Source organism: Mirounga angustirostris, unplaced genomic scaffold, assembly GCF_029215605.1.
Source record: "Mirounga angustirostris isolate CCGP_5_RB_7025 unplaced genomic scaffold, mMirAng1.0.hap1 SCAF_6, whole genome shotgun sequence".
Taxonomy (NCBI): Eukaryota; Metazoa; Chordata; class Mammalia; order Carnivora; family Phocidae; genus Mirounga; species Mirounga angustirostris.
The window spans coordinates 61,042,842-61,070,009 of NW_026991714.1; the positions used below are offsets into that span (position 1 = coordinate 61,042,842).

The 27,168-nt window shown below is 42.1% G+C and overlaps 1 protein-coding gene and 1 pseudogene across 3 annotated transcripts in view; both read left to right on the plus strand.

Moving 5' to 3' along the window:
* EXO1 (exonuclease 1) overlaps positions 1–2,892 on the plus strand; it is a 38,629-nt gene extending 35,737 nt beyond the window's left edge. The window contains exon 15 of one of the 3 annotated variants that reach the window (XM_064594402.1): positions 657–2,892. In XM_064594402.1, coding sequence (XP_064450472.1) covers positions 657–798 — 142 coding nt within the window. In that variant the 3' untranslated portion in view covers positions 799–2,892. The remainder of the gene's footprint in view (positions 1–656) is intronic. The other 2 variants (XM_064594401.1, XM_064594400.1) reach the window with 2 other exon arrangements.
* A 13,178-nt stretch (positions 2,893–16,070) lies between these two features.
* Positions 16,071–17,080, plus strand: LOC123845424 (group XIIA secretory phospholipase A2-like; annotated as a pseudogene).
* The last annotated feature ends 10,088 nt before the right edge of the window (positions 17,081–27,168 follow it).

Genomic DNA, 27,168 nt, shown 5'->3' on the forward strand with positions numbered 1-27,168 from the left:
CAGATAAAGTCTAAATATTATGAAATAGTTTTAATCTTGTAAACCCTCTGAAAGGCTCTTAGAAATTTTTAGGGGCCTGTGGGCCATACTTTGAGAACTGCCACTGAAGAGAAATTGAGGGTACAAAAATATTCCTAAATGCCTTTCAGGAAAAAAAAGTAATAAATGCCTTTTAGAAAATAAGACTACTTTGTTGACAGGAGATAGAATTACCTGTATTATCTTCATAATAGGATGAATTTCTATAGACCTGGAGCTCCCTTCCAGCCAAAAAATAAGTTGGGGGGAGGGAGGAGTAAAAGATAGGGCTTAAACGTGACTCAGGCATCACTTAAGTTGGTGCTTAGCCAGACTCGAGAAGGGTCCTAAGGAGAAAGGAACTGAAGTTTCTTTATTGGACTCATTCTGCCTTAGCTAGTACACATTCAGTAGTGGCCTTGCACCTGCCTTGAAAGGTGATTTAGGAAGCAGAAAGGGGAGCTAAGAAGCAAAACTCAAATTTTATTGCGATACTCAGAGGAGACCTGAATGTGTCATATATTAAATTAGGACAAATTGAAAGGTCTTATCCTCTTTATATACCTCTTTGGTCTAGGTAGATTATTCTCTATAATTAGTACCCTAAAAACACCAATTCATTTTATTATATTTTGCAGAGATTCTGAAAAGCTGCCTTCTTGTAAGAAGCCAGATCCCCTGTCGCCAGTCAAAGATAACATCCAACTAACTCCAGAAGCAGAAGAGGATATATTTAACAAATCTGAATGCCTGCGTGTTCAGAGAGCAATATTCCAATAAATGCAGACAGCTGGGAGGCTATTGCCTGCAAGAGAATATCAATTTGAAGTGCTGTTTGGGAATGCATCAATTACCAGACTGAAAGATTTATTCATAGACATATGCCATTTTTTAAATAGCGTACATTTTGTATATTAACTATGTAATTATTTCTTTTGTTCAGCTTTTTATATTTTCATAAGAAGCTAAGTAGAGAAATCATTTTAGACAGTTTTTGGAAGTTTTGATAGTTTGGGGCAAGTCCCCTGGAATTGATAAAAGCCTACTCTAAAGTCATGTTGTCAAGTATAAGGATGGTAAATGAAAAGCCACAATTCTGTAATCATTTTTATTCTGGAGGGAATCACTGTATTTCTCAAGCTTTAAATTTTATCCCCTGCCTTTCCTGTCTCTTTCAGGGTTGAATTGAAAATAAAGTTTCTGGCATGGGAGGGGTAGCTGGAAGGGTCAAAGATCACCACCCGCATGGGACAGTGCTGTTATCTCTGAAGGTTTGCTTGGGTTATGGATTGACAGTGAAGAAAAACTGCTTTCAGCTTCCTGTGGAAAGAACTACTTCTGTTGTTAATATTCTTAAACTTCAAAATAGCCTGTTTTTCCTACTATGTTGTTTTTGAAGTGTGGACTGAAAATCCCTTAACTAGGGTCTTAGGTGTGATGCAAGATCCTAAAGCGTCAGGGTCTGTGGTGTGTACACTCTGCAAAGACATAGGCAGGTACCTGGAAAGAGAACCAGCCATGCCAGTGAATATTGGGAGGGAGGGATGAGAGGAGTGGGGGAGGGGGGAGGTAAGGAAGGATGGATCTGGCTGGAGACAAAGGTGTTACCTGAGATACAGAGGATAAAGTAAAGGGATCCAGAGTATTTTAATTTTTAAATAAGACTTGATAGAAGACTCTTGGATGAAGAGAATGGAACAAAAAACATAAATTGTAAGAAACAGCATAAAAATTGTAAAAGAAATAAAAACCAACCTGAAAAAGACCCAAAGAATGCAAGCAAATTGGAGCTCTCTATGAATGTTTCCTGTTCTAGAACAAATTAAGAATGTGACTCCAACATTGTCTACAAATGCTTATCTCCTCGCCCACTGAAAACGCCACTTAAATGACAGAAAAGGAATAAAACAGTATAAATCCATAAAGGTTAACAGAGGGAAGAGACATCAGGCAAGGAAACAGATGGATAAGTTGTAAGTGATCTAGCAAAAAAATGATCAGTTCTGCAGTGGTAGAAGCCAACAGGAAGCAGATGTTTAGATGGGCTCAGTAAATGGAGACATGCAGCTTCTTCCAAAGCCAGGGGCCCGAGCTAAGTCTGAAAATGGAACTAGCTGAAAACCTTCAAAAATAGTACGGGAGGAGGGGAAGATGGCAGCAGGGCCATAGTTTTCCCGTCTGAATCCCCACGTAACAGCAACTGGATAACAAAATCAAAAACCTGTGAATAGCAGTACAATAAATTTCGGTGACGGTATCCTTAAATCACAAAATATAAGTGGGTGAAGACAAGCCACCAACAGCCACAATTCCACAAGATGGAAAAGCAGAGAAAGGCAATAGGGCATCGACTGGACCTGAGAACAGAACGTTAGAATAGCCATTAAAACACACAGCAAGTGGTGTTGGAGCTGGGGGAGGCTTTCCCATTCCCATCGTGAGTGAGCACAAGGGGTGTTGGAAGGAACTGGCTGGTCTGGTCCACATGAACTATTGGAACTGATCTGCCGAGTTGGCCAAAGTTCCTGGGATGGGGTCCCCCACAGAAGAGAAACTAGTGAGAGGAAAACCAAAATTGAGCAGGACAGGGACAAGAGAAGCAAAGAAGAGGTTGAAATACAAGTAGAAGGAGGAACAGGTCAGCAAGAAATCTCGGCAAAATACTGTCTTTGAACACTAGAAACAACGTTTGGGGCCCGTGGGTGGCTCAGCTGGTTAAATAGTTGTCTCTTGATTTTACCTCAGGTCATGATCTCAGGGTCCTGGGATCGGAGCCCTGCTCAGCAGGGAGTCTGCTTGAGATTATCTCTCCCTCTGACTCTCCCCCCGCTCCTCTCTAAATATATAAATAAAATCTTTTAAAAAATTTGATGTTCAAGAAGCTCCCATGAACTATGCTTCCTTCTCAAAACTAATTTTACTTTAAAAAAAAAAAAAACAAGCTTTTAGATCAATCTCTTAAGATGTTAACTTAAAAAGAGCAGAATAACATCTTTATAAATAGTGAAAATCTACCAAAAAGGCCCACAGAGCAGATGAAAACAGTCCATTTGAAAATGTGGTAAAAGTTATTAAAATGATACAGAATATGGAGGAAATCTAGAATTGGGAAAACTTAAGGTAAACTCAGAATAAGCATTAAAAATAAACATTTCAGAAGTGAAAGCTAAACCAGAAGGAATACAAGCAAATAAATACTACACATAATGCCTTAAAAGATAGGAGGTAAAAAATTAGAACAAAAGAAAAAAAAGATTAGGAAGTAACAAATATTGAAGATAGGGACAGAAAGTCCATTAGATAATAGTTTTTGAAGGGGAAAAAGATAATTTCAGAAAACTTTACTAATTAAAATTTTGAACCTTTTTTTTAAGAGCACTTTTCAAAAAAAAAAACAAAACATTTTACTTATTTAGAGAAAAGAAAATGTAAGCATGGGAAGGGGCAGAGGGAGAGAGAGAGAATCTCAAGCGAACTCCGTGCTGAGTTCGGAACCTGACATGGCTCACAACCCTGAGAACGTGACCTGAGCCGAAATCAAGAGTTGGGACGCCTAACTGATTGAGCCACCCAGGTTCCCCTTAAAGTGCACTCTTGTACCCAAGATTATTGATCCAAAACATGCAACACCAAGACTAACATAGTTAATTTAAAAAAGAAGAAATCCTTGGGGTAGGCAAAAACAGCAAGTGACAAGGAAAAAGATGATCATCAGACTTTTCCACAATTATTCTTTGTGCTTGAAGAAAATGGAGTAACATTTTGAACATACTCAGGGGAAGATGCAAAAATTTGGGGAATAGTGTTCCCTTAAACTGTTCTGGAGGAATCTATCAGAAAATGAGCTCCATTAGGAAACCAAAATAACTAGAGAAATAGCACCATAAAGACTAGTGGTGGGCATTAAATATAGTAGCCTGTACAATTAAAAATTAGAGTTCTAAGAGAGAGTATGGTATGGAATGCCTGTATGTCCAGATGACAGAGTACAACTGAAAAAAGAGGAAAGCAAATGCAGAAATACTTGGTTTAGCTGGTGGTAGTCTGATAGTGTTATTTAGACTTGGGCATATAATGTGGGGTAGAATAAATGACATTTATGGGATATTTTAATTCATTCCCAGTTTTCTTGAGAACCAGGATTCTTGACATGGGAAACAGGAGGTGTAGATGTGGGTTATTATTATTTTTTTAAATCCCTGTAGTTATGAATTTGAATTGGAAGTAGTGGGAGAAACTTAAGAATATATAAAATATATATATGTATATGTATATACTCCTTATACATATATGCTAGATGTATACATGCTGAAGAGACCTAGAAAAAATCCAATACCAATAAGCATTACTCAGTTTATGGTCTTAAAATACCTTTTTTTTTTTTTTTAAGATTTTTTTATTTATTTGCGAGAGAGAGAATGAGAGACAGAGAGCATGAGAGGGAAGAGGGTCAGAGGGAGAAGCAGGCTCCCTGCCGAGCAGGGAGCCCGATGCGGGACTCGATTCCGGGACTCCAGGATCATGACCTGAGCCGAAGGCAGTCGCTTAACCAACTGAGCCACCCAGGCGCCCCTTAAAATACCATTTTTTAATCAAAGGAAACCAGAGGATCTTGGCAAAAAAATAGTCTGACAGGAAATACAGCAGAAAAGCCTGGAATATCTTATTAGAACAGAAGGTATCATAGGCTACTGTGTAATTTCATAAAGACGTAAGAGCCAACTCAAACAGGTCCAAACATTGCTAAATTTGATCTTGAAAAAGGATAATAATTGCAACTTACTGAAACGCATCATAAACATTAGAATTGGTCACCTATTAATTATCTTGAAAATAGGGAAATGAACATTTTCCTGTCTTTCCTCTGGACTGTACCACTGGGTAACCAAATAGCAGAAGGGGGAGAAACACCTTTTTGGTGTTCCAATAGTGAAAAAGATATGTGATTATATCACCATTTTGCAACACCTTGTGGATTAATGGGTTTAGACGTTGAGCGTCAGCTGCCATTAATATTCCAAAAGGAGACAACCAGACATGTTATGCCTCCTAGTGAAAGAAAGCATCCTCTATAGTCTTGCCAAGGGATGGGAGGGGAGTCTGATCATGCCTTTGGGTCCAGCTGCCAAAATGCAGGAACAAAGAGGGCAAAGGAACGTGTGGAGCTTAAATGTGCAAATAGCACAATCCAGACCAGGAAACCACAGATTTAATAGGCTGGGATTTTCAACAGATAAATTGTAAGAAGGGATGAGGAGGGAAATTCCATATTTTTTCTTTAAATGGACAAAACTAAACTAGATAATTTAAGGATGCACCCTTTGTTGATAAAACAATAGAGATATACAAAGAAGTGATAACTCTAAAATTCAGGATAGTGTTTAGGGGAGAGGGAGGGCACTGATGTTGGGAAAAAACACGTGGAGGGGATTCTGGGAGTGGCTGGCAAAGTTTTATTTGATGACTTGGATATAATGTATAATAGGGTTTGTCCTATAATAACCTAATAGCTTATTAAGCTGTCCATATCGTAAAGTGTTAGCCTTATAATAACATAAGCTATTTATTCTGTGTGGTTTTCTGTTTAATGATTTTTTTTAAGTAGTAACTCATTATTGAAGATGTAATTGATTGTAAGATGTACCATTTTTTTAGATTTTTGTTTAAGATTTTATTTGAGAGAGCAATACAGAGATAGAGCACAAGCGGGGAGGAGAGGGAGAAGCAGGCTCCCTGCTGAACAGGGAGCCCAACATGGGGCTTGATCCCAGGACCCTGGGATCATGACCTGAGCCAAAGGCAGACGCTTAACTGACTGAGCCACCCAGGCGTACCACCATTATTTTAATCATTGAAAGAAAAAATCTATTATATTGACACTATCAACTTTAAGACACACTATTTTCAAAAATGTTACAAAGCATAGCTTAGAATAGATGAAATGCAGCACTTAGACAACACCAATCTTGTCCCTCATGCACAAAATCCAGCAACTATCCTCACTTGCCAAAGATTCGAAGCTTACTCTGGACAGTCGGCACCAGACCGCCTCTGATCTTGAAAGACCTGGAACACGGAGGAGGGAAAGATGGCATGTGGTTCTGGAAAGAAGGAATGGCATGAGAATAAGCTAGAGTATGATCCCCCGTCCCATCTCCCTACTTAGCTCCCATTCTCGCTTCTCCTGCTGGGATCCCAATTCTATTGTGTTAGACTTTCAAAATTGTCCCTCACCTCTTAACAGTCTTGTGTTTACTTTCTACTGTGGTTTTCTCTGTTTTCAATTTAGTTAATTTCTACAGATCCTTTTCCAAGTTTACCAGTTCTTTCCTTTGCTCTCTATTACTGTGTTTTTGGTTTTTATTTCCAGCATTTCTATTTTACTCTTGTAGTATCCATCTCTCTAGTGATGTTCCCCCATCTGCTCATGCATGTTATTCATTTTTCCCACTAGAACACATATTAGCCATAGTTATTTTATATTCCTGTCTAGTATTTCCAACATCTGGGTCATCTCTGAGTCTGTATCTTGTGTGTGACAGTTTTCTTTTGCCCTGTTTATTTGTGTGTGTGTGTGTGTGTCATAGTTTTTGATTGAATGCCATCTACGTTGATGCAGAATTCTAATGACTGAAATAATGGCTATGCCTGGAAGTGGGCATGCCTTTTCTACTACTATGGTTAGAGTGGGGCATTGGTAAAGACTAGTCAGGAGTTTAATGGGGTTGGATTTGTTGTAGGTGCGCCACGGACTTCATATTCCTCGAATGTTGCCTGTGGTTGGGTGGTGCTCTGGTGCAGGGTTGTGTTGCTGTTTTCATCATGTTCTCGCTGTATCCTTGGTGTCAGCCTTCCTCATGCACCTGTGGCTCAGAAGGGGTTTCTCTCCACCCCCTTGCCCCTCTTCAGCCGTTGGCTGCTGTTACTTATTTGGTGCTTATATAATGACTAGATGCAGCCTTGAGGGTAACGCTAATATTAAGTGTGGCAATTCTGTTAGATTTTACAATCCACTACACAATAAAAGCATTATCCTCCTTTGTTTCTCAACTCCCAGCAAGATCCTGGCAACCTGGTCAGTGTCCCACATCCCTCTTATTAAATGACCTCTAGCTACCAGGCATTGTACATTGTACAGAGATGACTTTCTAAACACATTTTGGTGTTTAACACTTGTTGACTTATGGTTTGGGGGAGGCAGAAAAATAGTTCAAGAATTCCAGTTAGGAATCAGAAGACTCCATCTGTAATTCTGACTTGCCTCAAGGAAGTGATTTTGGGTAAACCACAGAACCAATGCTGTCCTCTTTTTCCTCGTGGGTCAAACACGAGGGGTTGACCTGAGAGTCAGATATTGCAACTCCCAAATTCTGTGAACAAAATAATTTAAATTGATTTATGAGTAACCTTTTAAAGGCTGTTCCACAAGGTCCACAAGAGGGCAGCCCCTCCACATTGTTTAATGTCTGAAGAGCCCTTGCAAGCACCGTTAAGTCTATTTTAAAAATCCTCTTGTGCAATGTTTTATTTTTATTTCTTTTAATTATACAGATAGAGCACAAATATATTCTCACTTATAAAAATTCTAACATTACAGACCAGCTTCAAGTCTCTTCTGATTAGTACCCCAATCCTAATCCCCTCACCCTGTTTTCAGGTCAGTGGGTAATCTTTTATGTTGTTTTGTCTTTATGTGTTTTTTTTAAACATGATTTCTGCAACTAACTTTTTAAAATCCACATGTGATTTGAATATATTTTCCATTAATATGCATAGATTATTTTTTTTGAAGATTTTAATTTCTTTATTTGACAGAGAGATACATAGCGAGAGAGGGAACACAGCAGGGGGAGTGGGAGAGGGAGAAGCAGGCTTCCCGCGGAGCAGGGAGCCCGATGCGGGGCTCGCTCCCAGGATCCTGGGATCATGACCTGAACCAAAGGCAGATGCTTAACGACTGAGCCACCCAGGCACCCCTACATAGATTAACTTTTTATTTTATTTTATTTTTTAAAGAATTTATTTATTTATTTGACAGAGAGACAGTGAGAGAGGGAACACAAGCAGGGGGAGTGGGAGAGGGAGAAGCAGGCTTCCCGCCGAGCAGGGAGCCGGATGCGGGGCTCAATCCCAGGACCCTGGCATCATGACCTGAGCCGAAGGCAGACGTTTAACGACTGAGCCACCCAGGGGCCCCAGATTAACTTATTTTTAATTACTCTCTTTAACTGCATAAGATGCAGGTCTTAATTTACTTGTTTCTTAATGACTTTTAGACTTTTTTTTCAGTATTCAAACATTTCCTCAAATATTTCAAGTACTACATTTTGAAAAAAGTGAAGAACCTCACAAGATTTCATGGTAATTAAGATTTTAAAGCTAATTTTTTAACCAAAGTAGGTATATTTTAGTTCTTTTACTAGCCACAAAAGTATATATAGTCCACTTATAGAAAAGGGACTTAAAAGGGAAAAGCACTTGAGAGCCTTCCTTGGAAGCATTAGGTTTACTCCATTCCCCAATGTAAATCATCCTGGGATGCCAGGCCTGTCAGGGAGGGCATATGACAAGTATGTTTTTTTTCCTAGACTGGATTAGACCCAAGCAACACATAGCGTCATTGGTGTAGTGAACAGAAACAAGAAAGGAATGACCTAGTGTGGCCACCACGGTGCGGATGGGAGCTGGGTCTTGGTTACCTCTGTATCCTCTACAATGTCAAGAAGATGTTTGCTGGGAATGAGCCAGCATTATTCGTATTGTATGTACACAAGAAAAGTTAAATATAAACCTGCCTGACAATATTAATGTAAAATGAGTTGCACCTACAACAAATATTCCTGCAGAAAATGACAGGCCCCTCCTTAGGACCTTTGTAGGATTTATAACCTGACAGAGCTTGAATGGGATGTATGTGATGGAGATAGATAAGAGGCAGTGGGGTGCGGGGTGCATTCCACACAGGGACTTTGTGTGAGCAAAGCTTAGGGAAGGAGGCACACAGAATGTGTTTGCAGAAGAGACCAGCTGAACCAGATCAGAGGGCTTGAACTGGAGGAGCAGAATGGGGGTCAGATAGGGGCTCAGACCGCAAAGGTCTTGACTGGAGTTTGGACTTGACCTCTGGGCAGTGAAGTCAGTGAAGGTTTCCTGAATGGCCAGTTTCTGTTCTGTCTCCATTCCCAGTTCTGAAGTTCCAGTGAGCAGTTATTGTGTGTGAGTGGGTAGGAAAGTGAAAGGTGGGTAAGCCAAGAACCAGTATCTGAAATCCAGTTCCAGTGTGAATACCCACGCCCAACCCCCAGTTAACTATCTTCATTTTAAGTCGCACTTGGGATCTTACCTAGATTTCTGTGTTTGTTATTATTGTCTGTCTCCTCCGTGAGCTGTAAGCTCCATGAAGACAGAAAGACTGCGTAACTACAGTGACTGTTCATCATACCCTCAGCACCTACCACAGTGCCTGTAACAGGGTAAGACATTTTTTTTGAGTAAATAAGTTAATAAATGTATGTTGCTATAGAGTCAAAATAATTATTTCTATTAATTTTTAAAAGATATATTTATCTATTTTGGGAAAGAGAGAGCATGAGCAGGGAGGGGCAGAAGGAGAGGGAGAGAGAGAATCCCAAGCAGACTCTACGCTCAGTGCAAAACCCGACTCGGGGCTCCATCTCACAACCCTGGGATCACGACCTGAGCTGAAACCAAGAGCCCGACGCTCAACTGACTGTGCTACCCAGGTGCCCCAATTATTTCCATTATTATAGAAGAGGAAGCAGAAGTATAGAGAAAATAACTCCTATGGTAGCCAGCCTAGAGATGGGCCCTGATGATCCCTGCCTCCTGGTATTCAGTCTTGCATAATTTTTTCCCAAACTGATAGGGCTCACCTGTGCAAACAACAACAGTGCAGAAACAACCGTGTATGACTTCTGAGGCTAGGTCATAAAATACTGTAGGATCTCACTTATATGTGGAATCTAAAAAAACCAAACTCAGAGAAACATAGAGATTGGTCGTTGCCAGGAGCAGCAGGGTGGGAGAAAAGAGTGAAGGTGGTCAGAGGGAACAAGCTTGCAGTTATAAGACGAATAAATTCTGGGGATCTAATGTACAGCATGGTGACTACAGTTAACAATACCGTATTATATAATTGAAAATTGCCAAGAGAGTAGATCTTGAAAGTTGCTACCACACACTGAAAAATGGTAACTATGGGAGGTGATGAACCTCTTAACTTCATTGTGGTCATCACTTCACAATATATAGTTATATCAAATCATTACATTGTGCACCTTAAACTTATATTTTAAACTTATACACAATGTTATATGTTATATATAATTCAATAAAGCTGTGGGAAAAATAGACATTGTGACTCTCACTTTGTTCTCTTTCTAGATCAGATAAGCCAGGGGCAGCCAGTTGCCATGTTGTGAGGACATTCAAGCACCATGATGAAGTGGTCCCTATGGCAAAGAACTGAGGACTTCTGCCAACAGCTGACATCAGCTTTCCAGAGACATGAGTAAGCCATCCTCTGGTCAGTCTGTGAAATGACTCGAGCCCTGGCCAACATCTTGACCGCAACCAGGTGAGACACCCCAACACAGAACTACCCAGCTAAGCTGCTCCTGAATTCTTGACTCATATCAATTGTGTGAGATAAGAAGTGCTTGTTGTTTTAAGCCACTATGTTTTAGGGTAATTTGTTATGCAGCAATAGCTAACTAATGCAGCTCCCAAAGTCCTCATAACTAAGCTTCTCTGAATCAGGTCACATGGCTGGGGTCAGGCTGGGAAAATTCTTAATGCACCAGACCAGCAGGTCATGGCGACTGACTGGCATTGTATCCTCCTCCCAACCTCCAGAACTCTAAAAATGGAGATTTCTTAGGAGGCCAGAGGGCCAATGCCTAGATGTCTTTGAGAGTACATTATAACAAATGCAAGAGGTGCAAACAGCAAGAATTTGCTTAGGTGACCTTTAAGTTCCAAATTAGTTTGGGACAAGCTATTGTATAAATCAATAAATTTAACCAAGAAGGAAGACAGGAAGGGAGGGAGGGAGGGAGGGAGGGAAACAAAAAAAAAGAATTTGCTTAGGATCTTAGAAAGGGCTTGGAACTCCCTCTGTGGCTGATCCCATCAAGGCCTGTAACCTTCACCAACTGGGTTTCCAAATTGTTTTCCAGACCCATATTAGGCTTATTTTTCTCCTGCCTACTTTCTTGTGTCTAAAGGATGTTTTTCATGTTTCTTAATCCCTGTGGATAAGACACAAACACCTGCAAAGCTGACTCCTGAAAGGAGACCAGGGATTATGGCTGGAGGTTGTGGGCACTGCCAGGCAGGACCTCGAATCACTTACCCTGAAACCCCAGAGGACCTGAAGACAGCCTACTCACCTTCACTCAAGGATGCATGGGTTCTAAAAAGACCATCTGTGATGGCATTTGGGGACTAGGGAAGAAATAGTCTTCATATCGGGAGGGATAGTGAGTTCATGCTCCATTTTGATCTGAACTCTGAAGGTCTGTACAGTGTGAGGTACAGAGAGTCTGGTATGAGGAGATTGCTAGAAGGCTGCTTCAGAAAATATTTCTACACAGACCACAAGATTTTGCACCCCAAAGTCTTCTGCTTAAAAGTCAAGAATGGGACACATTATATTATAATGGAACGAGCATGGTTTTGTGTGGTATAAACACAGGTTCAAATCCCACCAGCTGAGCAACCCAGAGCATGTCATTCATGTCTCTGGACTTTGGTTCTCTTTTTTAGAAGAAATAATTGAGAAAATATGGGTAGCGATTAGCACAGTGTCAAACACACTTCACAAGTGTTCTTCCTTCCTGTTCCAGTGAAGGATAATAGTGATGATGAAGAAGAAGTTCGTGCTGTTGATAAGCCACGTCTAGTGTCCAGACCAACCTTGTCTGTTTCAAAGACTCTGTGTCACCTCTCTGAGCCTCAGGCTCTTCATCAGCAAAATGGTGAAAACAGTAAGTAACTTACACTTATTGAGTGGTATGTGCCAGCCACTGTTTCAAGTCTCTCTGCATGTATTAACTAATTCATCTGATGCTCACAGTCACACAAGGTAGATATTATTATTATTATTTATTATTATTATTATTTTATTTTGCACACAAGGTAACTGAGGCAGAAAGAGGGGTATATCAACTGGCCCAACATCACACAGCTAGTAGATGATAGATCAAGAGTTCAAACCCAAGTGGTATAATTCTCAGAACCCCCACTCTTTTTTTGTGTGCAATATTAAAATGTAAAACCAATAAAGAACATAATAATTGCTGGGAAAATAACAAACAATCTTTGTGGTGGAGAAAATTAGTGCTTATAATCATAGGTAGGGTCAGGTGGTTACTGTTCATCAGTGGAAGGTGAGTGGACACCCAATAGGCGTCACTTTGAGTCTGAGAAGGTTAAGAGGAAGTGTGTCTCTTCCCCTTGTTTTCTCCTCTGAACTCGTGGAAGCCAAAGACTTTGACAAGACACAATTGCAAGTGTAAAGCCACATGTGAACCTGAATTTCTTCTGGAAGAGAGCCAAACAGGAAAGCCTCCCACATGAGTTGGGCTTGGGCTTGGGCTGTGATGTGGTAAGAATCAAGCTTTTGTTACGTTTCACCTTTTTTTTTTTTTTTTAGCACCTGTATGACCCACGGGGAGGGGCAGAGGAGGAGAGAGAGCGAGAACCCCAAGCAGGCTCCATGCTCAGCTCAGGACTCAATCTCACGACCACAGCCAAAACCAAGAGTCAGATGCTCAACCGACTGAGCCACCCAGGTGCCTCATTATGTTTCACCATTGAATGTTGGGGTATGCTTCTTACTGCAGCATAGCATAGCCTGTTTTAACTACAAAGTCATAATGGTAGTAATGACTCTTCTTCAAGTAAAATATAGATAACCATGGAAAGAAAGCTCTTGAAGTTGATATGGAATATGTAGAATTCTTTCTTCTTGAGTGGTAGGAAACACATTTGGAAAGCCCACAGCTTGAGGGATTGGGTGAATGATATGCATGGGGACAGGGAAGAAGGAGACAAGAGGCTAAGATAGGGACAAGAAAGGGGCCCCAAGGCAGTCGTGTCTCCATGGGAGATGCACCAGGGCCCTATGACTAATGCTACTTCGATGCATACTTGGATTTTAACCCCAGTTTCACCTCTTTTTATCCGGACAAATCACTCCACTTTTCTGGAATATCTATTTCTTACTGTGAAAACTAGCAGCATATTTCAGGGTAAAGTGAACTCCATCATCAACTTGCTTCATTACTAGCTTAGGCCCATAGGTCCATGTTAGAGCATGACATTGTAAATCTTAATTTCTTTAGCAAAGACAAATTCTGAACTGATCGTGAGCAAAGTGACTTTGTCTGAGCAGCAAGCAGGTGGCTGTTCTCTCTCCATCCTCAGGACTGACCTCCTCCTGCCCAGGGAGGGGGAGGAGAGGGAGGGCTGGAGAGGCCTGATGTCACACAGCCCTACATAAGGGCCTCCTTTAGGTTCCTGTGGGCAGTTTGGAAGCAGCTAAGGAATGAGTTAGGTCCCGGTTGTGGGATTTTTTTTAAGTCAGAGACAGACACAGCTGTTGAGCAAAATGCAGACTCCACGGAAAACCCAAAGCCTCAGACCATTCAAGCAGAGGAACAGCTTAGGTGATGTTCTCAGAGTAGCTGTCTGGGTTCTGGCCCTTGAGACAGGGAGCAAAGAAGATACAGGCTTCTATTACATGCTGATGTATTAATTTGATCTTCGATGTTCATAGCAGTCAGAAAAGAGGGAATTGCTAGAATCTAGAAGTTCCCCCAACAAGATCCCGGTAAGACTCCATTGTGCTTCCTGAGAGCACCTGCAATATCCTGTCTGTGAAAAAACAAAACCCACCCAATGACCTCCTCGTCTCTGTTCCAAGTTCCTAAGACACCAAGAACAGAGCACGTTCTTTGGCACCTTCTCCAAAAGAGAGTCACACTGAGACTCTTGACAGGCGGTAAAGGAGTGCTACCCCGAGGACAGGTTCCTGCCCCCACTGGACAACACCAAGTTCCTGGTCCCACAGGAGCTGACCGTGACCTGGTTCCTCAGCGTCATCTGGGAGGTGACACAGTGTACAAGGGGGTGTGTGCTGTGTGTGCCCAGGATTTTTATAGATTTTTTTTTAAGATATTTATTTATTTGACAGAGAGAGAGAGAGACAGCGAGAGAGGGAACACAAGCAGGTGGAGTGGGAGAGGGAGAAGCAGGCCTCTCGCAGAGCAGGGACCCCGATGCGGGGCTCGATCCCAGAACCCTGGAATCATGACCTGAGCCGAAGGCAGACGCTTAACGACTGAGCCACCCAGGCGCCCCATGCCCAGGATTTTTAGAACAAAAGGATCTAGCAGAGGGAGATGGGGAAGAATTTCTGCTTGAGCTTTTCCCTTAAGTTGTGCCTTTAAAAAGAATGATCTCCTGAATGACAGATTTTAAAAAGGTGGCAAGTACCTTGCTATCAACTCTAAAGAAATTGAGACCTCTCAGTTTGACATAACAGGTGTTTTCTCTTTTACTTTTTAACATTTTGCTGGGACTATGTTTTAATTTCTGGCTTCAAATTTCTCTAAGAATTTTCCAAAGGAGGCTTTGGAAATGAATCCAGATAACCCTCTGGTTTCAGGTGTTTTAAAAGCCCAATGACAGGATTTTGCCTCTGAGGAATTTTTGGTAGGGAAATGCTCTGTCCACCTGCAGGAATCACTGAGCAGAGGAACCTGACCTTCCGCACATCCAGCTTCCTCCCACTCAGAACAAGGACAGGTGAAGTCAGACAAATGTTGCTGACTTTAAAAATAAAGCTTAGGGGATTGAAGTTGTTACCTGCCAGCTGGCCTCAGTAAAAAAAGTAAATAAATAAAATAATGTGAAACTAAAAATAGTTGACTGGGGGCTCAGTAAATATGGCTGGTGTGTGAGTCTCCCAAACTGGAAACAACCTCTCAAAGGTTTTGGCTGATGCAGAGTTCATTTATTATGATTTTTTTTTTTTATGAGCTCTTTTAGAACACTCCACATTCTCCTCTGACCTGTGAAGGGTTAGGTTAATCCAGTGGAAAGTGGGGGCAACCAAAGGAAAACCAAAGTCAGCCTTAGATCCCAACTCCTGTCAGACTCCAGATGCTGGGGGCGACAGTGGCTTTACTGGAAAGTGAGTTTTGACACCATTTCCTCTTTTGTCCACATAGGTGTGCCTCTAATTTTCAGGCACTCCCCATTCGCCACCCCAAATTTTGAATCTCTACATTAATGCATTTAAACACAGTGATATGAAGCACCCATTATGCATCAGGCACTGTGCTGGGCTCTGCGCAAAGAACAATGAACAAAACAGATGAAAATCCCTGCCCTAAACATCTTCCAAACCACAGAGTTCACTCTTGGGGACTCCTCGACCTTCACAAAATGAGAGTCTGGTAGAAGAAAGGAGATGAGGTGCAGTTTTGAGGCACAAGATTGCAACAGCCCCTCCCCCAGCTCTACCCTTTCCTGGCGGACAGAGTAGCCATTTGCTCCCCCAAGGGAGAGCAGTGAATGGTCAGGGTTTGGTCTTCGGATTATCTACCTTTCGGTGACCAGATTCAGAAACTCTCTCCCCTCCCACCCACCGTGTAAACTTGGCCCCTCATCACTGTACCCCAGGAGTGGCCTGGCTGTGCCCCTAGTGTTTGGGCGAGGGTGACTAGACATGGCTAACCATTACCAACAGACTCAACCTGCTCTGAACTCCAACCAAGTGTGGCTGCTTCTCTGCAGCATTAACTGGCCCGAAGAATTTCAGACTTTCAAGCAGTAATGCCTTTCCAAATGCTCCCCCAGAGCTGCTTCCATGACTTGTCAGAACACATAGGAATTTCTTCACTTGAAATTCATAGCAAACGAGGCGTGGGCATGGAGCCGGCTGGGGACACCGAGCCTGGGGCTGGCGCCGCTGCCTAGGGCACCCCGTGGGCTCTGTGGGGACACAGCCCGGTGCTGCATGGATGGCCCTGCTCCCGCGGCCCGTGTTGGTCCTCGTCCTCCTCCTCTTCCTGCCCACCACTCTCAGGTGCCAGGAGCAGGTCCAGACCACCGACTGGTGGGCCACCCTGAAGACCATCCGGAACGGCATTCACAAGATAGACACGTACCTATGCCGCCTTGGACCTCCTGGGAGGTGAGGATGGGCTCTGCCCGTAAAAGTACAATGACGGATCTAAGCCCTTCCCGCGTTATGGTTATAAACCCTCGCCACCGAATGGATGTGGCTCTCCACTGTTTGGTGTTCACCTTAATATTGGCATCCCTTCCCTGACAAGGTGCTGCAACCAACAGGACAGGTGCTATGAGACCTGTGGCAAAAGCAAGAGCGACTGCGATGAGGAATTCCAGTACTGCCTCTCTAAGATCTGCCGGAATGTGCAGAAGACACGAGGGCTAGCTCAGCGTGTTCAGGCCTGTGAAACCACAGTGGAGCTCTTGTTTGACAGTGTTATACATTTAGGCTGCAAACCGTATCTGGACAGCCAAGGAGATGCATGTAGGTGTCGCTATGAAGAAAAAGGTGATCTTTAAAGACGATGCTGACAGTTGGTGACAACAGATAAGGACAGAAGAATATAGCCTTTGACAAAAAACTACTGTTTTTACAGCATAAAGCTGCCTTATTTTTGTGAAAGGATTATTTTAAGACTTTATTTTGACATTAAAACTTTAAACTTAAGAAAAAAGTGGGGGAGGTGATCTTCCTGGACATTGCTACCTTAGCGTAATGAATTGTCTTGACCAATCTCAGAAAGAGGTGCATGTTAAAGGGAGAGTATTTTAAAAGGAGTCTGTAACTCAGTTTTCACAACTGTATTCACCAAAACAATGAAGTCAAATGTAAAATTGATTACAAGATATGTTGAACATTATCTTATTTGGAAATATGGGAAAATCTTCACTTAGAAGTATATGTTTACTATAAAAATTTAAATATACATTTATTCCTGGAAAAAAAAATAAATTCATAGCAAACAGGGGGGCGGAGCAAGATGGCAGAGGAGTAGGAGACCTGAATTTCATCTGGCCTCAGGAATTCAGCTAGGTGGGGATCAAACCATTCTGAACACCTACAAACTCAACAGGAGATCAAAGAAAAGAATATCAGCAACTCTCTGAACAGAAAAGCGACCACTTTCTGGAAGGTAGGACATGTGGAGAAGTGAATCTAAGGTGATATTCGGGAGGATAAAAGGTGGGGGAGGGGGCCTCTGTCGGCCACTTCTGGCAAGTGATAGAGCAGTGGAGCACAAAATCGGAACTTTTAAAAGTCGGCTCCACTGAGAGACATTGCTCCAATGGCTAAGCAGGGGGTGGAACCCTCACGGGACAGTGTGGTCTCAGGACCCTCAGGGTCACAGGAAGACTGGGGGTGCCTGAGTGCGGCAGAGCTCCCAGGTATCGGAGCAGGGAAGCCAGCTGCAGAGACGGAGCTGAGGCGCGGGTTCTCAGCTCGGGGTTGCCATAAACCGTGATCCCTGGCACATTCGGGCCACTGCTCCTCCAGCAGAGACCCAACAAGTGGCAGATCCAGGGAGACTCCCCTTCCTCCCCCTGGAGGAGCGGCGCGGGAGTGCACCATAGGGATCTGCTGGGTTTGGAGACTCCACACTGAGTCGTGTGCCAGAGATAGAAACACTCGGTCGCAGGCCGGGTGAGCACGGAGTGTGGCCAGAGACCAGGGAAACAGGAGTGACTGACGGCTTTTCTCTGGGGGCTCACTGAGGAGCAGGGCCCTGAGTTCTTGGCTCCTCCGGGGCAGAGATTGGGAGGCCACCATTTTCACTCACAGCCTCCAAAGCTGTAGGGTAAGCTTGCAGGGAACAAAAGCTACGAGAGCAAACCTGAGCAGATTACTTAGCCCGGACCGGCAAGGGCGGGGCAATTCCGCCTACAGCGGCGCTGAGGGAATAATGCACACAGAATCCATGGCTTTTTTACCATGATTCTTTAGTCTTTCAAAGTTAATTTTTTTTTAACTGTCTTTTCTCTTTTTTTTTTTTTGAATTTTTCTTTTTCCATTTTTCAACCAACATCTTATCAATCCCTTTTTTAAAAATCTTTTTTATTTTTCATTTATAGAGTCATATTCTATCCTTCATAGTAGTTAACCTTATTTTTAGTATATATATATCAGTTATTCTCTATTTAAAATTTTGAGATACAGTTTCTTCTAACAGATCAAACTATACCCTAAATCTCTAGTGTATGGCTTTGTTCTAGTCTCCTGCCTGATCACATTCTCTCCCTTTTTTTTTTTCAAATCCTCTTCTTTCTTTTTTCAACCAACTTCTTATCAATTCCTTTTATAAAACCTTTTATAATTTTCATTTTTAGTCATATTCCATCCCTTCATCATACTAACCTTTATTTTTGTACATATATAAGTTTTTCTTTCTTTAAAATTTTGGGAAGCACTTTCTTCTAGCAGACCAAAATATGCCCAAAATCTAGTGTGGCACTGATCTATGCACCAGCCTGATCATATTTGATCACATTTATTCTGGTTTTTGTTTTGTTTTGTTTTTATTTGTTTTTATCTTTTTTTTTCTTTTTTTTCTTTTTTCTTTCTTTCCCTTTCTTTTCCCCCAGTTTCAGGTCTTTTCTGATTTGTTTAGTGTATACTTTCTGGGGACGTTGTTACGCTGTTAGCATTTGTTCTCTCATTCATCTGTTCTCCTCTGGACAAAATGACAAGACGGAAAAAATCACCTCAACAAAAAGAACAAGAGGCAGTACCGACTGCCAGGGACCTACTCAATATGGACATTAGTAAGATGTCAGAACCAGAGTTCAGAATGATGATTTTAAAGATACTAGCTGGGCTTGAAAAAAGCATGGAAGTTATTAGAGAAACTCTTTCTGGAGAAATAAAAGAACTCAAATCTAACCAAGTCAAAATCAAAAAGGCTATTAATGAGGTGCAATAAAAAATGGAGGCTCTAACTGCTAGGATAAATGAGGCAGGAGAGAGAATTAGTGATATAGAAGACCAAATGATGAAAAGTAAAGAAGCTGAGAAAAAGATAAACAACTACTGGATCACGAGGGCAGAATTCGAGAGATAAGTGATACCATAAGACAAAACAACATTAGAATAATTGGGATCCCAGAAGAAGAAGAAAGAGAGAGAGGGGCAGAAGGTATATTGGAGCAAAGTATAGCAGAGAACTTCCCTAAGTTGGGGGAGGACACAGGCATCAAAATCCAGGAGGCACAGAGAACCCCTCTCAAAATCAATAAAAATAGGTCAACACCCCAACGTCTAATAGTAAAACTTACGAATCTCAGAGACAAAGAGAAAATCCTGAAAGCAGCTCGGGAGAAGAGATATGTAACCTACAATGGTAGAAATATTAGATTGGCAACAGACCTATCCACAGAGACCTGGCAGGCCAGAAAGGACTGGCATGATATATTCAGAGCAGCCAAGAATACTATATCCAGCTAGGCTGTCATTGAAAATAGAAGGAGCAATAAAAAGCTTCCAGGACAAACAAAAACTAAAGGAATTTGCAAACACCAAACCAGCCCTACAAGATATCTTGAAAGGGGTCCTCTAAGCAAAGAGAGAGCCTAAAAGCAACATAGACTAGAAAGGAACACAGACAATATACAGTAACAGTCACCTTACAGGCAATACAATGGCACTAAATTCATATCTTTCAATAGTTACCCTGGGGGAGCCTGGTTGGCTCAGTCATTAAGCGTCTGCCTTCAGCTCAAGTCATGATCCCAGGGTCCTGGGATCAAGCCCCACATTGGGCTCCCTGCTCAGCGGGAAGCCTGCTTCTCCCTCTCCCACACTCCTTGCTTGTGTTCCTGCTCTGGCTATCTCTCTCTCAAATAAATGAATAAAATCTTAAAAACAAAACAAAACAAAACAAAAACCTGCTTTAAAAAAAAAATAGTTACCCTGAATGTAAATGGGCTAAATGCCCCAATCAAAAGACACAGGGTATCAGATTGGATATAAAAACAAGACCCATCAATATGCTGTCTGCAAGAGACTCATTTTAGACCCAAAGACACCCCTAGATTGAAAGTGAGGGGGTGGAAAGCCATTTACCATGCTAATGGACACCAAAAGAAAGCTGGGGTGGCAATCCTTATATCAGACAAATTAGATTTTAAACCAAAGACTATAATAAGAGATGAGGAAGGACATTACATCATACTTAAAGCGTTTATCCAACAAGAAGATCTAACAATTGTAAATATCTATGCCCCTAACATGGGAGCAGCCAATTATATAAGGCAATTAATAACAAAAGCAAAGAAACACATCGACAACAATACAATAATAGTGGGGGACTTTAACACCCCCCTCACTGAAATGGACAGACCATCTAAGCAAAAGATCAACAAGGAAATAAAGACTTTAAATGACACACTGGACCAAATGGACTTCACAGATATATTCAGAACATTCCATTCCAAAGCAACAGAATACACATTCTTCTCTAGTGCCCATAGAACATTCTCCAGAATAGATCACATCCTAGATCAAAAATCAGGCCTCAACTGGTACCAAAAGATTGGGTCATTCCCTGCCTATTTTCAGACCACAATGCTTTGAAACTAGAACTCAATCACAAGAGGAAAGGTTCAGGAAGAACTCAAAGTAGGAGGCTAAAGAGCATCCTACTAAAGAATGAATGGGTCAACCAGGAAATTAAAGAAGAATAAAAAAAATTCATGTAAACCAATGAAAATGAAAACACAGCTATTCAAAATCTTTGGGATGCAGGAAAGGCAGTCCTAAGAGGAAAGTATATAGCAATACAAGCCTTTCTCAAGAAACAAGAAAGGTCTCAAGTACACAACCTAACACTACACCTAAAGGAGCTTGAGAAAGAACAGCAAATAAAGCCTAAACCCAGCAGGAGAAGAGAAATAATAAAGATCAGAGCAGAAATCAATGAAATAGAAACCAAAAGAACAGTAGAACAGATCAACGAAACTAGGAGCTGGTTCTTTGAAAGAATTAACAAGATTGATAAACCCCTGGCCAGACATATCAAAAAGAAAAGAGAAAAGACCCAAATAAATAAAATCATGAATGAAAGAGGAGAGATCACAACCAACACCAAAGAAATACAAACAATTATAAGAACATATTATGAGCAAGTATATGCCAGCAAATTAGATAATCTGGAAGAAATGGATGCATTCCTAGAGATGTATCAACTACCAAAATTGAACCAGGAAGAAATAGAAAACCTGAACAGACCTATAACCACTAAGGAAATTGAAGCAGTCATCAAAAATCTCCCAACAGGGATGCCTGGGTGGTCAGTCGGTTAAGCGGCTGCCTTCGGCTCAGGTCATGATCCCAGGGTCCTGGGATCGAGTCCCACATAGGGCACCCTGCTCAGCGGGCAGTCTGCTTCTGCCTCTGCCTGCCACTCCCCCTGCTTGTGTTCTCTCTGACAAATAAATACATAAATAAAAATCTTTAAAAAAAAAATCTCCCAACAAACAAAAGCCTAGGCCAGATGGCTTCCCAGGGGAATTCTACCAAACATTTAAAGAAGAATTAATACCTATTCTTCTGAAACTGTTCCAAAAAATAGAAATGAAAGGAAAACTTCCAAACTTGTTTTATGAGGCCACCATTACCTTGATCCCCAAACCAAAGACCCCATCAAAAAGGAGAATTACAGACCAATATCTTTGATGAACATGGATGCAAAAATTCTCACCAAAATATTAGCCAATAGGATCCAACAGTACATTAAAAGGATTATTCACCATGACCAAGTGGGATTTATCCCTGGGTTGCAAGGTTGGTTCAACATCCGCAAATCAATGTGATACAATACATTGATAAAATAAAGAACAAGAACCATATGATCCTCTCAATAGATGCAGAAAAAGCATTTGACAAAGTACAGCATCCTTTCTTGATCAAAACTTCAGAATATAGGGATAGAGGGTACATACCTCAATATCATAAAAGCCATCTATGAAAAACCCACAATGAATATCATTCTCAATGGGGCAAAACTGAGAGCTTTCCCCCTAAGGTCAGGAACGCGGCAGGGATGTCCACTATCACCACTGCTATTCAACATAGTATTAGAAGTCCTAGCCACAGCAATCAGACAACAAAAAGAAATCAAAGGCATCCAAATCGGCAAAGAAGTCAAATTCTCACTCTTTGCAGATGATATGATACTTTATGTGGAGAACCCCAAAGACTCCACCCGAAAACTGCTAGAACTCATACAGGAATTCAGTAAAGTGGCAGGATATAAAATCAATGCACAGAAATCAGTGGCATTCCTATACACCAACAACAAGACAGAAGAAAGAGAAATTAAAGAGTCGATCTCATTTACAATTGCACCCAAAACCATAAGATACCTAGGAATAAATCTAACCAAAGAGGCAAAGCATCTGTACTTAGAAAACTAGAGAATACTCATGAAAGAAATTGAGGAAGACACAAAGAAAGGGAAAAACGTTCCATGCTCATGGATTGGAAGAACAAATATTGTGAAGATGTCAATGCTACCTAGAGCAATCTACACATTGAATGCAATCCCTATCAAAATAACATCCACTTTTTTTCAAAGAAATGGAACAAATAATCCTAAAATTTGTATGGAACCAGAAAAGACCCCAAATAGCCAGAGGAATGTTGAAAAAGAAAAGCAAAGCTGGCGGCATCACAATGCCGGACTTCAAGCTCTATTACAAAGCTGTCATCATCAAGACAGTATGGTAGTGGAACAAAAACAGACACATAGATCAATGGAACAGAATAGAGAGCCCAGAAATGGACCCTCAACTCTATGGTCAACTAATATCTGACAAAGCAGGAAAGAATGTCCAATGGCAAAAAGACAAGTCTCTTCAACAAATGGTGTTGGGAAAATTGGACAGCCACATACAGAATAATGAAACTGGACCATTTCCTTACACCACACACAAAAATAGACTCCAAATGGGTGAAAGACCTAAATGTGAGACAAGAATCCATCAAAATCCTAAAGGAGAACACAGGCAGCAACCTCTTCGACCTCAGCCGCAGCAACTTCTTCCTAGAAACATCACCAAAGGCAAGGGAAGCAAGGGCAAAAATGAACTATTGGGACTTCATCAAGATCAAAAGCTTTTGCACAGCAAAAGAAACAGTCAACAAAACCAAAAGACAACCAACAGAATGGGAGAAGATATTTGCAAATGACATATCAGATAAAGGGCTAGTATCCAAAATCTAAAAAGAACTTCTTAAACTCAACACCCAAAGAACAAATGATCCAATCAAGAACTGGGCAGAAGACATGAACAGACATTTTTCCAAAGAAGACATCCAAATGGCCAAGAGACACATGAAAAAGTGTTCAACATCGCTCAGCATCAGGGAAATCCAAATCAAAACCTCCGTGAGATATCACCTCACACCAGTCAGAATGGCTAAAAATAACAAGTCAGGAAGCAACAGTTGTTGGCCGGGATGCAGAGAAAGGGGAGCCCTCCTACACTGTTGGTAGGAATGCAAACTGGTGCAGCCACTCTGGAAAACAGTATGGAGGTTCCTCAAAAAGTTGAAAATAGAGCTACCATATGATCCAGCCATTGCACTACTGGGTATTTACCCCAAAGATACAAATGTAGGGATCTGAAGGGGTATGTGCACCCCAATGTTTATCATAGCATTGTCCACAATAGCCAAACTGTGGAAAGAGCCAAGATGTCCATCAACAGATGAATGGATAAAGAAGAGGTGGTATATATATACAATGGAATATTATGCAGCCATCAAAAGGAATGAAATCTTGCCATTTGCAACGATGTGGCTGGAACTGGAGGGTATTATGCTGAGTGAAATAAGTCAATCAGAGAACGACACGTATCATATGACCTCACTGATATGAGGAATTCTTAATCTCAGGAAACAAACTGAGGGTTGCTGGAGTGGTGGGGGGTGGGAGGGATGGGGTGGCTGGGTGATAGACATTGGGGAGGGTATGTGCTATGGTGAGCGCTGTGAATTGTGCAAGACTGTTGAATCACAGATCTGTACATATGAAACAAATAATACATTATATGTTAAAAAAAAAACAAAAAGAAGATAGCAGGAGGGGAAGGATGAAGAGGGGGAATCGGAGGGGGAGACGAACCATGAGAGACAATGGACTCTGAAAAACAAACTGAGGGTTCTAGAGGGGAGGGGGTGTGGGAGGATGGGTTAGCCTGGTGATGGGTATTAAAGAGGGTACGTTCTACATGGAGCACTGGGCGTTATATGCAAACAATGAATCATGGAACAGTACATCAAAAACTAATTATGTAATGTATGGTGACTAACATAACATAATAATAAAAAATAATAATTTTAAAAAATTAAAATAAATATTTAAAAAATGAAAAAAAATAAAATTCATAGCAAACAGAGACCTCTTTGCTTAGCATGTTTGAGCTGTGACTATTTTTTTCTGGCTAATGATGGGATGGCCTTACACTTTGAGCCTATCTGGGAGTCCCAAGGCATTTTAAATCTCTAGCATAGTGAACAGACTTCCGCAGGATTCTGATACCTGTCTTATCTCCTCAGGGATACTGCAGAGAGAGCTGTCCTTTCATTTCTTCTATTATTTTATTTTTAATTGTGATAAAAATGCCATCTTAACTATTTTTAAGTGCACAGTTTGGAGGCATCAAGCACATTCACACTGTTGTACAGCCATCACCACCGATGAGCTCCAGAACTTCTCCATCTTCCCCAACTGAAACTTTGTCCTCAGGAAACACGAACTCCCCATTCTCTCTGCTGATCCCCTGGCAGCACCGTTCTCCACTGTCTCCCCGATTTTGCTGCTCTGGGTACCTCATGCAAGAGGAACCATACAACGTCTTTTCCTGGCTAGCTGATGTCACTTAGCATAAGTCCTTAAAGTTCATCTATGCTGTAGCAATTTCTTGTCAGAATTTCCTTCTTTTTAAGGCTAATACTCCACTGTATGTATGGTCCACTTTTGGTCATCCATTGACCCATAAACTTGGGTTGCCTCTACCCAAACCTTTAACTTCTGTGCCTTGATTTCTTTCTCTGTTATTAAGGGAACCAAATGGGACAAGGACTGAAGTTTTATCTAAAAAGTTAAGTAATGACCAGATATAAATCATTATTTCAGCAGTAACTGGCAGAGGAGGGAAATACACCTGACACTTTGAAAGACTTCAGGCAGCAAGCAGGGCCAGCGGGTGGATGGAGTGTGTTTCTCAAACAATATTTCTCCCCAGTGAGGTCTGCATGTCTCACAATCCTGCAGATTCCCAGGCTGCTTCCTGGATCTACTGACCCAAAAACTGTGGGGTGGGGCCCAGGAATCTGTATTTTCAACAGGCCCTCCTGGGGAATTGTCAAGTTTGAGGACAATGTACTCAAGCAGGGAGATGGGCTCCTTGGGTCGACATGTTTGCAGTGGACAGAGGTGAGTCAGGCCTTGGGTCAGGGGCCCTTCCCTGCCCAGTTGAAGTTTTCCCTTCCTGCCCCTTCCCTCCTCCCCACCCAGGAATCCCCTGTCTGATTGGCACCCCCCAGGACAGGATGGTCTGGCCGCCCCTGTATCTTTATGGGGCCCCATGCTCTGTGTGCTCTAAGACAGCGGGCTGGCTCTTGGGAACTCTGGACATCCTAAGTCTTTTCTGAGTAAGAAATGGTGAGCTTGTGTGATGGTTTTGTGCGGTGAGCTGGAGATGGATTTTACGTGTCTTCTGTGGTGGGAGCGTCAGGCCCTTGGGGAGTTTGATTTCACCCCCGTGTGGGGAGGAGTCCCACGTGTGCTCGGTCATAGGGAACCTCGGGCTGTGGACGGGTCCCTGTGGAGCCCCCATGTGGAGCCGGTGTGAACCGGCTCATCTGGAGGCGGGGGTCCTTCTCTGTATTGTTACAGAGATGACCGTTGTATTTCCACAGCGTTCGCTCAACTTGCTTATTTCCTCTTCGATTCTTTTCTGTCTGTTTATGTGGTACAGATTTATGCCAAAGTTGTAACCACTCAGTGCCAAATAATTTAAATGAATAGTCTTCCTTAGGATAGAAGACTTTCATCTAAATCTTCAATATGGACCAGACTTTGTTCAAAGTACTCTGCGTATATTAATTCCTCATAATCATCCTATATGTTAGGTACTTTTTTCCTCATTTTAAAGATAAGGAGATTGGGTCAGAGAAAGGTCAAGAAACTCACCTGAGTTCCCCCAGCTAGCAAGCAGCAAAACCAGGATTTGGAATAAAGCAGTCTGGTGTAGAACCCAGGCTACTAAGCCGTCTGCCAGCCTTCCTGTCTAAGACAGGAGCTACTGTGCTTGGTGAGAATGAGCCTACCAGCCTTGCATGGAAGCTGAATTGCACTTGCTCACCAGTCTCACAGGAGACAGAGATGTACACACAGAACTGCAGAGGAACTCGGTCAGGTAAGAGTCCAACACGAGTACAGGAGAGCCCAAAGGCAGGGGTGCTCAGCTGTGCCTGGAGAGTTTCCGCTAGGAGGGTTTCACAGGGAGTCAACTTTGACCTACGCTTGGAGAGTGAAAAGCATTTTCATAGGAAGGAAGTCTTTTTGCATTTTTAATTGACTTCTGGTGCGTAAAGTTTGAATAAGCATCCCTTGTGTGCCAGGCGCTTCTAAGAGCTGGCGTGACAGCAGGGCGTGAGACAGGCGGAGGCCCGGCCTCCCACTGCTCTGTCTAGTGTGGGAGGAAGAAAATACAGAGAAGCGTTGTGTCTGAAGACAAATGAAATGGGGTCCTGGGATAGGGATGGAGGGCACTTTACCTCAGTGGTTAGGGAAGGACTCTCCGAGGAGGTGACATTTACACAGGGGCCCTACGGTACAAAGACATCAGTTCTGCATGGATCTGGGGGGAGAGCCCGGATGTTCTGCAGGATGGGGAGCAGAGATGTTGTTTGGGTTTCTGGTTTGCTTTGTGTTGTTCCGTTTTGTTCTTGCTGCTTCCCTACATGTTTTGACTCTCTGGTTGGAGCAGGGTGTTTGCAGTGGCTTTACTTATGATGAATATGCAGTAAAAATTCAGCAAATA